Source organism: Rattus norvegicus, chromosome X, assembly GCF_021556685.1.
Source record: "Rattus norvegicus strain SHRSP/BbbUtx chromosome X, alternate assembly SHRSP_T2T, whole genome shotgun sequence".
Lineage (NCBI taxonomy): Eukaryota > Metazoa > Chordata > Mammalia > Rodentia > Muridae > Rattus > Rattus norvegicus.
Window position 1 is genome coordinate 9,456,993 of NC_141554.1, and position 12,315 is coordinate 9,469,307.

Sequence of the window (12,315 nt, forward strand, 5' to 3'; positions counted from 1 at the left end):
TGGCAAGGATGTGGAGCGAGAGGAACATTCCTTCATTGCTGGTGGAAATGCAAAATTGTACAACCACTTTGAAAGTCAAGTTTCAGAAAACTGAAAATAGTTCTACTTCAAGACACAGCTATATCACTCCTGGGCATATATTAAAAAAGATGTCCCTCTATACCACAGGGACACTTGCTCAACTATTTTCATAGCAGCTTTATTCACAATAGTTAGAAATTGGAAATAACCTAGATGTTCCTCAGCTGAACAATGGATAAGGGAAATGTGATACATCTATACAATGAAATATTATTCAGTATAAAAAACAAAGACCATGAATTTTGTAGGCAAATGAGAATATGATCCTGAGTAAAGTAACCCAGACCCCAAATCTCATGCATGATATGTACTCACTTACAAGTAGACATTAGCCATAAAATACAGGATACCCATGCTACCTATACTCCATAGACTCCAAGGAGCTAAACAGGAAGGAAGACCAGAAGAGGATGTTTAAATCTAATTTAAAAGGGGGAAAATAGTTGTAGGAGGCAGGTGGAAGTAGGGAACTTGGTATGAAAAGGGATGGGACAGAGAATGGGGGAGGGGTTGTTCAGGATTAGGTTTGGGGAAGGTCAGGAGAGATGGCCAGATGGCCATGAGAATGAATATAAATCTGTAACTGGCAGGGGTCTGAAGGTGGGATGCTAAAAACATGGGATAAAGGCGATGTTTAAGAATCAATAGGGGTGACCTTAGCTGTGACTCATAGCATTGGGGAAATGGTGCCCGAAGAGGCTACCTCCTATAGCCAGGCAGGAACCCCAATGGAGCAATAGGGACACTACATCAACCACAAAATTTATCCTATCTTTAAGAAATGCATGGAAGGGGAATGGATCAGAGACTGAGGGAATATCCAAGCAATAACTGGCTCAACTAGAATCCCATTTCATGGGTAAACACCAATACCTGGCACTATTAGCAATACTCTGTTATGCTTATAGATAGGAGTCTAACAAGGCTGTCCTTTGAGAGCATCAGACTTATACAGGTACAGATGCCCACACCCGAACATTGGATGGAGCTTGGGGACTCATAGGAGAGTAGGGGGAAGGATCGGGGCCCCCAAAGGAGATAAGAACTCCACAGAAAGACCAATGGAGTGAAGTAAAATGGACCCTTGGGGCTCTCAGAGACTGAACCAACAACCAAAGAACATACATGAACTAGACCTAGGCCTCCTGGATATATGTAGCATATATGCTGCTTGGTCTTCTCTTGGGTCCTGAACAACACAAGCAGGGGTATCTCAAAAGCTGTTACCTATCTGTGGGATGTATTCTTCTAGCTGGGCTGCTTTGTTTGTCCTCAGTGGAAGACGATGTGTCTAGCCCTGGAGAGAGTTGATGTGCCAGGGTGGAGGCGATGTGGAGTTTGGAGCTCCACCTTCTCAGAGGAGAAGGGGAAAGGGAACAGGATTGTGTTATAGGGTAACCAGTGCGGGGGCTGAAATTAGGATATAAAGTGAATAAATTAAAAGAAAAGGAAAGAAAAGGAGAATAAGAAACTTGAAAAAAGCAGATAGATAGATAGATAGATAGATAGATAGATAGATAGATAGATAGATAGATAGATAGATAGACAGACAGACAGACAGACAGACAACAAGCAGGTTAAGGAGAAACAGGTTAGATAGTGAAGTCAGTCTTCACAAGAATCTGAATCAATTTCAATTATTCATGAAAAAGCCAGTTACCATAGCAGAAGCTTATAATGCCAGTGCTGAGGAAGTAGAGACAGGCTGAACTCTGGAATTTACTAACCAGCTAGCCTAGCCTTTGTAGAGATTTACAAGGAAACAAAAAGACCTGTCTAAAAAACAAGGTGGACGACAATGCTGAGAAATGTCATCAAAAGTTGTCTTTTGGCTTCCATAAACACATACAAGCACATGGATCCTTCCACACATGAGGACACATGTACATATACACAAATGCAAGAAAAACTAAACAAATAAAAGAAAAGTAAAAAAGAATGTCAATTCCCTGTTTTAATTATCTTTATAAATCACTAACCCAGTTCTATTCCATTATGGATAAGGTATATAAAGCAAGTTTAAATGCAGCAAAAGAAAGTCTCCTGGAAATCTTAGGAGGTTAAAAAAAAACAGGCAAAAATTTGGCAGACAAACCCAGAATTCCATCCAAATATAAAATCATATTAACCAAAACAATCAACTTTGAAGGCCAGTTAAATGGGGACACAAAATAACCTCATTCTTCCTCTAAACATTAAATATTTCAAATAAAAATAACCCTAATCTTCTGTGGTTGTAACTTTTCTTTATCTTGGCTCTCTCACCTAAAATTAGAGTAAACATAAAAAGTCCTTTGGACATTTTTAAAATTAGACTAACATTGTACACTGCTAGAGGGTGGACCCTGAAGCTGGCCATATGTTCCCACTCCACTGCCTTCAGACACATTTTTGTACTCCACATTGTCTTGGAAATGTGAGACTCTCCTGTGTGGGCCTGGGGCTAGATTTAAGCTGCTCTGTGGGCAATAATATATGCTTTCTTTCCAGAAGACTTCTAATCTTCACGCTACTAAAGGGAGACTTGTAGCATTTCCCCCAAGTAATTTGGAAAAATGGTCATGAATGAGAGTTTAACCAGTCCTAAGTGGTAAAGGACCACAGATTTCTGGCTGGTGTCTGAAAAACCTTACCCCAGCTAAGATAATAAGTCTGTCTACTTGCCAGTTGAGGAAAATTTCATTAAATTGTATTTACCAGGTCATACATCTTATCTAACTTGTTATTATTAACTTTGCTTTGTTTAAGTACAAATTCATTTAACTGGGGACTATACAAGTACGGTCTAAATACACTTTTATTAAATATATAGTTAAATTGATGCTAATTCAGCCAATATTGTATTTTGGATATATTCTGTGTATGAAAGTCACTTTTACTTGACAAAGAGATGAAGGGAGGGAGGAAGAAGGAAGGGAAAAAATAAAATAAAATAAAATACATACAACCAAGTGATACATTCTGCACAGAGGAGATTTTTCCAATAAACTACCACAGTAAACTTGCTTCTGCCTCAGGCAAAATCTATTAATCAAAATGTTTCCTTGTTGGCTTGGAAATCAATGCAAGTTTGTTGCTGCTTCTAATCTAAGCTGAAATGGGCAGTCAAAGCTTGACTTCCCAGTCCTGTGGTCTAAACCTAGGAGGAACTGTGGGGCAGCAGTTTCAAGCCTGCTGTCCTTCTGCACATCTGAGAGTATAGTGAATTTTCTATCCAAATATATGTCAAGGGATTCATCCATGTTTATTCATAGATGGTTTCTGAACAAATGAGTGACACGTGGAGCCTTGGCATTTTTTGGTCTCCTAGGAATGTTCACCATCTTAATTGGGACTTTCCCTTGATTTGCAAGGCTTCAGTGGTTTTCCTGACCTCCCTCACTACTTTCACTCTTCTCTTCAATCAATGCATGAGATCATATGCTTCACATATGGAAAGACATGAGTAATCAAAGATAACGTCAATCATTACCTCCTACAGAGTTGCATTTCACTTAAGATTCAAAACTATACTAAGAACAACTAAGTCAGCTCCTGAAACCCCAACTTACAGGTGACCATCTATTATAGCTGTTGAACAATTTATCCATTTCTCTCTTCCTACATTTATCTACATATTCATTCAGTGAATATTTAAAAGGCACCAGTTGCATTTAAGCTTGATGCTATATTCTGAAGTTCAAAGATCAATAAGTATACCAAGCCTTCTTAGTTATACCTAAAATCTCCTTAAATTGGCAAAAAGAAAAATTCAGCAATAGGAACATTACAAAGAAATATATGCCATAAGATACAGTAAGTACAGTTATGGTTAAACTTCTGAAAACTAAGCAAAAAGTGAGACACTTACAACAATATCAACTTTATTGATAAAGGATTTCTCATTTGAAACCCTAAAGGCCAGAAAAAAAACATTAAGTGAAAATTGTCAATATCTAGCAAAATAATCATTTAAGATTGAAAACAATATAAAAACAATTGAAATACAATGTTCTTTCCTCATTAGTTGTATAAATATGTTGATGACTGAATAAAATTTATAACATTATATTAAGCTCAAAAGCAATGATAGTAAAAAGTCACAAACATTCAAAGGTCCTCAAGTGAAGTTTCTACACTTCACTCAAAGTAATAAAATACCTCACCCTATATCCTCTGCCACTTTGGCTGGGGAAGCCAGAAAAAAACACTCAAGCACCTACCCTCTGGCTGGTCAGCCTCTGGTAGCTGAAAGAAAGACATGCAAGCATCTGCCAAGGGCATCACTATGATTGATGAATAAGTGATAGAGAGATGGGAAAGATGGAGTGTGCAGTAGAGAGATGGAAGAGGCCAAGTTTCTTCTTACACTCTGAAGAAACATAGATTTGGAGACAACAGTGAGAAACAGGCAGATATGAGGAGGCCATGGTGAGATCCTGGCCCTGGCTACCACCAAAAGCTATGTTTGGGCCTATGATTCTGCTGCATCTGGGTTCTTTGTCAATGTCTGTTCCCCAAGTTATTACCAAAGGTCAAACCTGATGCTCACAATCTGGGCTGCTACCATCTGAGGGCATTGGAATATCTGGGCCCAGGCTACTGCCTGGGGCCAAGTCTGGCCTGTAGCTCCTCCAAAGGTCACTTCTCCAGTTCTGCCCTCTGTTGCACTCTAAGCTCTAGCTGAATCAACTGTGTTGCTGCTGTTGTTCTTGGTAGTCATTCCATGGTATTGCATCTACCTTGTGGTGGGGACTTTGATGCAGTGAGGCTTCACCAATAACCTCTCATGTGCTTGCTTCATGGTGCCAAGCCTGAACTTCTTCGCATGAACCTCTCAATCCTGGGTGATCAACTGCAACTGAGGCTGCAACTTCACCAGTGGCCTTTCCTGGCCTCTCACAGTGCCAAGCCTCAGCTTCTCTCCCTGACCCACACCTTCATGCCTTCAAAACCAGTACCACCTGGGTGATTCTTGTACATTACCAAGTCTAGCTGCCAGAATGAGGTCTATCTCTGGAACACAGTTTCTTTGTGCTCTCAGAAAACATGTCCCAGAAGATCTCACCTCAATGAGGCTGGTATTTTCTTAATCACTACTAATATCTTAGCTCTAGATAACTAGCATCAATTGTTCCAGTAACCCCTTCTATGCATAACTCCAAAGCCAGTGTCACATAACCAAAACTGCTGAGTTCTACTGGTTATTAGGACTGGAACATGTCCCCCTTATTCTATTACATCTTTATGAGCTTTCTGTTTTCAATGGCTTCCTTCACTGCGTAATCGTGAATGTCCTGTAACTTGCTCTGTAAATTGACCATGAGCTCAGAGATCTGCATGCCTCTGTGTCATGAGTGCTGAGATTAAGGATATGTACTACCATGCTTGGACTTAAGCTTTTTTTAATTCCTTTTCACAAGGTCATTATAAATTCTGGATTGCAGTTCATTCTAGATATAGTCAACTTGACAACTGAGAATAGCCATCACAATCCATCCCTTATCAATTTGACACACAATCCTATATTTTATGAACAAATGAAAACCATAACCAGATCATAATAATATCTAAGGTAATACAACTCTCCCCCTTTCAGCTGCTAATTCATAAACAATAAGATTGTGTGGGTAGGATCTAGCCCCAAGGTCATCACTCCCTTAATTCAATTTATTATCCTTGAAACAGGATTTAGCTCATTAACTGGAATTCACTAACTGGTGCCCCTTTAATCCTTGAACCATAGATTTTGTATCTTTGATTTCTAAGCTTGGTATGCTTGATCAAAATATTCTTCATAAGAGTGAACCACTGGACAGAGTCTATGGTAGACTGTATTGAGATTTATTTGCTAATGCAATTAATCTAAATTGCCTCATTTTAGCCTCAGGCAAACTATTCAGACATGGAGGTAAAGCAGTCACATTCTTCACTAAAATATCACAACACTCTCTAGGCCACATACTAAAATTTGTCTCCTCTGAAACCTCTTGAGTCAGACCTTCAGAGTTCAAATCACCCTCAAAACAATTGTTTTCCAACCTTCTTCTAATATGGCCCATTAAGTCACACTTAAAATATTCCAGTGCTTTCCAAAATCCAAAAATCCACATCTTTCAAACAAAAACATGACCAGGTCTCTCACAACAGTATCTAAGTCCCTGCTACCAATTTCTGTTTTAGTTAATGTTTTATTTCTATGAAAAGACACTATGACCAAGGAATCCCCACCACACACACATACCAAGGAATCTCTTATAAAAGAAAACAATTGGGGCTGGCTTACAGTTTCAGAGGTTTAGTTCATTTTCATCATGACAGGAAGCATGGCAGCCTGCAGGCAGACATGATGCTGGTGAAGTTTCTTCTACTTTGATTTAAGCTCCAGGTGGACCATAATATCAGCAACCACCCTGTTTATTTGAATCTGTAGATGAAAGACACACACACACACACACACAAAGACAGAGAGAGAGAGACAGAGACAGAGACTGAGACAGAGAGACAGAGAGACAGAGAGAGAGACAGAGCTCATTTTTACCCTGCCTTATGACTCAGCAACTTAGCTCTTGTAAGCCTTCCACAGCTAGCATGCCTTTTCCTTTACTCTTTGCTCAACATTCTAAATCTGCCCTTAGCTTAGTTGCCCAGCTAGCTCAGTTGGTAGAGAATGATGCTTTTAATCTCAGGGTCATGGGTTTGAGGCCCATATTGGGTGTCACCTTTTGCATGTAGTTTTGCTACAACACTTTGAGTTCTCAGCAAGTCATAGTCACTCAGTACTCCAGGAGCTATCTTGGATCCTAAGATAGAAAACACACACAGTCCTGAAATGCCTTGGGTGACACAATGACTGGGCACTCCTAAACCTTCCCCTGCTACAACAGGCCCTTCTATCCCAGGACCAGTCAGACCCAAAAACTAATATGGCTGGTTGGTTTTATCTCCCTTTCTCCTCTCTCTTCTTATCTTTCCTGATTCTCCTGTGTCCTATCCATGCAACTCTAAGTGTCCCATCCCATGCTCAGTCATTGGCTATTGACATCTTTATTTATAAATCAAAATCCAATTGAGAGCAAGAATCTTCAGTATCAGCAAACTGATTCCCAATCAAAGCATCAGAACCACCTTCTACAATGAAGAAGCTGAGAGTTCTACATCTTGATTTAAAGGCAGTGAGGAAGAGAGTCTGACTAGCCTCAGTGGAGCTTGAGCATTAGAAGACCTCAAAGACTCCAAAGCTCCCTCCCACCATGACACACTTCCTCCAACAAGGTCACAACTCCTAGCAGTGCCACTTCCCCATGGGCCAAGCATTTAAACACATGAGTCAATGAAGGACAAACCTATTCAAAATAACACACCATCTGAGAAGCCAGGATGAGGCTCATATAATCTGAGCCACTTGGAAAGAATAGTCTGTAACTTAAGTAACCTACAGATTATAAAGTATGCTCTAAGTTTTCAGTTTTTTGGGTGTTATTACCCATGCTTTAGTGGGCTTTGGTGATATAGCTGTCTTTGAGTCATTCCTATAACTAACCCCAATAAAAGTCATTGCTTCACCAAGTTGGACTTTGGTGAATAGGTGTATGTGTTGTCTTTCCCAAGAAAATGTCTGTCACACAACAGTAAATTGAGATGAGATTCTAAAAATTATTCCAAAAATATACACATACAAATAAAATGAGGAGTGAGACTCAGTGGAAAAAAGAATAAATAATAAAAAGGTAATGAAACATTAACACATAGACATAAATAAACTAGAAATAATGCAAAGGTTAGATAGGATTACAAAGAAATGCTATCACTCTATGTTCTCCTTTATAAATTCTCCTTTTGTGAACATTACTTCAAATTTATTGCATGGATTGGTGAAAGTAAAAGGTCATAAAAGATAAACAGTGTAGTAATTAATGCAATAAGGTGATATTGTATACCTTAGTTAGCTTTGTCAACTTGACAGAGTCTATAGTCATCAGTCAGAGGAGCCTCAATTTAGAAATTGCCTAAGCCAGACTGACTTGTGCAAATGTCTATGGATATGGCTTACCATCATCACCATCGTTGACGTCGTCTTTGTCATTGTCATCATCTTCGTCATCATCATTTGGTGTCTGAGGACCCAGCTTACTGTGAATGGTACCATCCCTAGGCAGGTAGTCCTGAGCTATATAAGAAAGATAAGTATGAATCACTGAGTGAGCATAAGCAGTATTCCTCCATTATTTCTGTATGAACCAATGAGTGAACACAAATATCCAAACCCATGTAAATTATAACCTAAGTAGTGTTATAATTCACCACACTAACAAGGTAACAAAGAACAAGCCTATAATCATACCAACTTATGCAGAGAGAGAATTTGGAAAATAAAAGCTCTCCATACATTCATGAAGAAAAATCTTCAGAAAAAGGAATAAAGGTGAACTTCTTGGACTTGGTAAAATCTGTCTAAAAACAAACAAAAAATCCAATAACCATTATACTTAATGGTAAAACCCTAAACGCATTGTCCCTTAAGATTAAGAATATATTGAAGATTTCTATGCATACCACTCTAATTGAATATAATGCTGAAAGTTGTTGCTAACTCAGTAAGGTAAGAAAAGGAAGTAAAATGTATATAAATCATGGGGGAAGAAAGGAAACAGCTTCATTTTCAGATTCCATGATTACCTACCTATAAATTTCCAAAAATCTACAAAACAAATAAAAAGAAAGAGAACCCTAGAAATAGTAAGTGAATCCAGCAAGTTTGTAGTGCTCAACATGAACATGTAAAAATCAACTTGCAACACCAGGTACACACCTGCAGATCTAGCACTTGAGAGGTGGTAACAGAGGAGTTCCTATTTAAAAATAAGTTCCAGAACAACCTAGACTACATAGTAAGTTTCTATTTCAGATAGGTAGGTAGTTAGGTAGGTAGGTAGGCAGATAGGTAGGTAGGTAGATGATAGATAGATAGATAGATAGATAGATAGATAGATAGATTAGATAGAAAGGAACATATCTATGTTCCTATGACATGGTAGCAAAAACTTTTAATACAAGCAACAAGCACTTGTCTAGGCTAGTTAGGAATATACAGTAGGACCCTGTCTCAAAGAAAAAGGAAATTATTGTATTTCGGTTGTACTTGTACACACTAGCAATGAACACTGAAAAACATTACCCAGAAAGGCATTAAACTCTTCAGTGAGACTGTAAAAATTATATACAGGACTTACATGCTGAGAAATGTAAAAAGCTGATGAAAAGTGTTTTAAATAATGGAGAAGTATGCCATGTTCATGGAGTAGAAGATTTAATGTAGTAAATATGTCAGTACTTCTCAAACTGATATATGGTTTTAATATAATACCTATACAGGTCAGATAAAGATGTTTTTTTACGTAGAGATAAGGTTATTATAAAATTTATGCGAGTGTATAGAAATTGGAATGGCAGGATCAATTTTAGAAAAGAAGAATTAAGCAGAAGAAAATAGTTTACCTAATTTGAAACCGTGATACATACACATATCACAATAATTCATTACAAAGTAACTCTGCACACATATTAAAATAGCAAAATACACACACCCACACACACACACACACACACTAGTGACTACAAAATGCTGCATATGGGGAAACTGAATCACTAATATTGCTGGCGGGGGCATAAAATGGTACATCCCTTCTGAAAACAGCTTGACAATTATTGTGTTTTAAAAAAGGAAAAGGAAAAACTAAATATACACAGATACCCTTCTACCTAGTAACTTCACTCTTGAGAATTTACCCAAGATAAATGGCAACCTCTAATCACAGAAAAGCATGTACACAAATTTTCATAGCAGCCTTATTAATAATAGCTGAATCATAGATATACCTCTCTGTCAGGTGAATAATTAAGCAAACTATGGTACATCTGTGCTGTTGAACTACTCAGCAATTAAAAAACAAACAAAAGGGTGGGAGAGAGAGCTCACCGCCGAGACAGGTGGGCACTCCTGAGACTGCAGAGCGGGAGAGACCACGAACACTGCCCAACCCTGCCCACATCCCTGGCCCAAGAGGAAACTGTATACAGCCTCTGGGTTCCCTTGGAAAAGGGCACAGGAGCAGGAAATCCAATGCCTCTGAGACACCGCACGAACCTGAAGAGACCGACCAGATAAACAGTTCTCTGCACCCAAATCCCATGGGAGGGAGAGCTAAACCTTCAGAGAGGCAGACACGCCTGGGAAACCAGAAGAGTCTACACTTGGCCCACATCTCTGACTCCAGAGGAAAACACCAAACGCCATCTGGAACCCTGATGCACAGAAGCTCCTGGAAGGGCGGTGCAGATCTTCCTGGTGCTGCCGCCTCGGAAAGCTCATAAGTAACACCCCACAAGCAAACTTGAGCCTCGGGACCACAGGAAAGACCAATGTTTCTGCTGCAAGCGACCTGCCTGGTGAACTCAAAACACAGGCCCACAGGAAGAGCTGAAGACCTGTAGATAGGAAAAAACTACACGCCTGAAAGCAGAACACTCTGTTCCCATAACTGTCTGAAAGAAAACAGGAAAACAGATCTACAGCACTCCTGACACACAGGCTTATAGGACAATCTAGCAACTGTCAGAAATAGCAGAACAAAGTAACACTAGAGATAATATAATGGCGAGAGGCAAGCAAGGAACCCAAGCAACAGAAACCAAGACTGCATGGCATCATCGGAGCCCAATTCTCCTCCCACCAGAGCAAACACAGAATATCCAACCACACCAGAAAAGCAAGATCTAGTTTCAAAATCTTATTTGATCATGATGCTGGAGGACTTCAAGAAAGACATGAAGAACTCCCTTAGAGAAACACAGGAAAACGTAAATAAACAAGTAGAAGCCTACAGAGAGGAATCAAAAAATTGCTGAAAGAATTCCAGGAAAACATAAATAAACAAGTAGAAGCCTATAGAGAGGAATCACAAAAATCCCTGAAAGAATTCCAGGAAAACACAATCAAACAATTGAAGGAATTAAAAATGGAAATCGAAGCAATCAAGAAAGAACACATGGAAACAACCCTGGATATAGAAAACCAAAGGAAGAGACAAGGAGCCATAGATGCAAGTATCACCAACAGAATACAAGAGATAGAAGAGAGAATCTCAGGAGCAGAAGATTCCATAGAAATCATTGATTCAACTGTCAAAGATAATGTAAAACGAAAAAGCTACTGGTCCAAAACATACAGGAAATCCAGGACTCAATGAGAAGATCAAACCTAAGGATAATAGGTATGGAAGAGAGTCAAGACTCCCAGGTCAAAGGACCAGAAAATATCTTCAACAAAATCATAGAAGAAAACTTCCCTAACCTAAAAAAAAAGAGATACCCGTAGGCATACAAGAAGCCTACAGAACTCCAAATAGATTGGACCAGAAAAGAAACACCTCCCGTCACATAATAGTCAAAATACCAAACGCACAAAATAAAGGAAGAATATTAAAAGCAGTAAGGGAAAAAGGTCAAGTAACATATAAAAGCAGACCTACCAGAATCACACCAGACATTTCACCAGAAACTATGAAAGCCAGAAGATCCTGGACAGATGTCATACAGACCCTAAGAGAACACAAATGCCAGGCTGGAGAGATGGCTCAGCCGTTAAAGGCTAGGCTCACAACCAAAAATAGAAGAGAACACAAATGCCAGGCCCTGTTACTATATCCTGCAAAACTCTCAATTAACATAGATGGAGAAACCAAGATATTCCATGACAAAACAAAATTTACACAATATCTTTCTACAAATTCAGCACTACAAAGGATAATAAATGGTAAAACCCAACATAAGGAGGCAAGCTACGCCCTAGAAAAAGCAAGAAACAATTCGTCTTGGCAAGAAAACAAAGAGAAGAAAAGCACACAAACATAACCTCACATCCAAATATGAATATAACAGGAAGCAATAATCACTATTCCTTAATATCTCTCAACGTCAATTGTCTCAACTCCCCAATAAAAAGACATAGATTAACAAACTGGATACGCAATGAGGACCCTGCATTCTGCTGCCTACAAGAAACACAGCTCAGAGACAAAGACAGACACTACCTCAGAGTGAAAGGCTGGAAATCAACTTTCCAAGAAAATAGTCAGAAGAAGAAAGCTGGAGTAGCCATTCTAATATCAAATAGAATCAATTTTCGACTAAAAGTCATCAAAAAAGATAAAGAAGGACACTTCATATTCATCAAAGGAAAAATCCACCAAGATG

At 38.9% G+C, this 12,315-nt stretch overlaps 1 protein-coding gene across 18 annotated transcripts in view; it reads right to left on the minus strand.

The window, feature by feature from the left end:
• The window catches only part of LOC147998132 (uncharacterized), a 122,014-nt gene extending 110,514 nt beyond the window's left edge, over positions 1-11,500 (minus strand). For 5 of the 18 annotated variants that reach the window (XM_087601146.1, XM_087601144.1, XM_087601150.1 and 2 more), the window contains exons 1-2: positions 10,208-10,575; positions 8,114-8,230 (exon numbers count right to left, since the gene is read on the minus strand). In XM_087601146.1, the coding sequence (XP_087457272.1) occupies positions 8,114-8,230; positions 10,208-10,325 (235 nt within the window). In that variant the 5' untranslated portion in view covers positions 10,326-10,575. Of the gene's footprint in view, positions 1-3,931; positions 3,975-6,346; positions 6,395-8,113; positions 8,231-10,039 lie in introns of those variants that run through there. The other 13 variants (XM_087601142.1, XM_087601137.1, XM_087601136.1 and 10 more) reach the window with 7 other exon arrangements.
• Between the last annotated feature and the right edge of the window lie 815 nt (positions 11,501-12,315).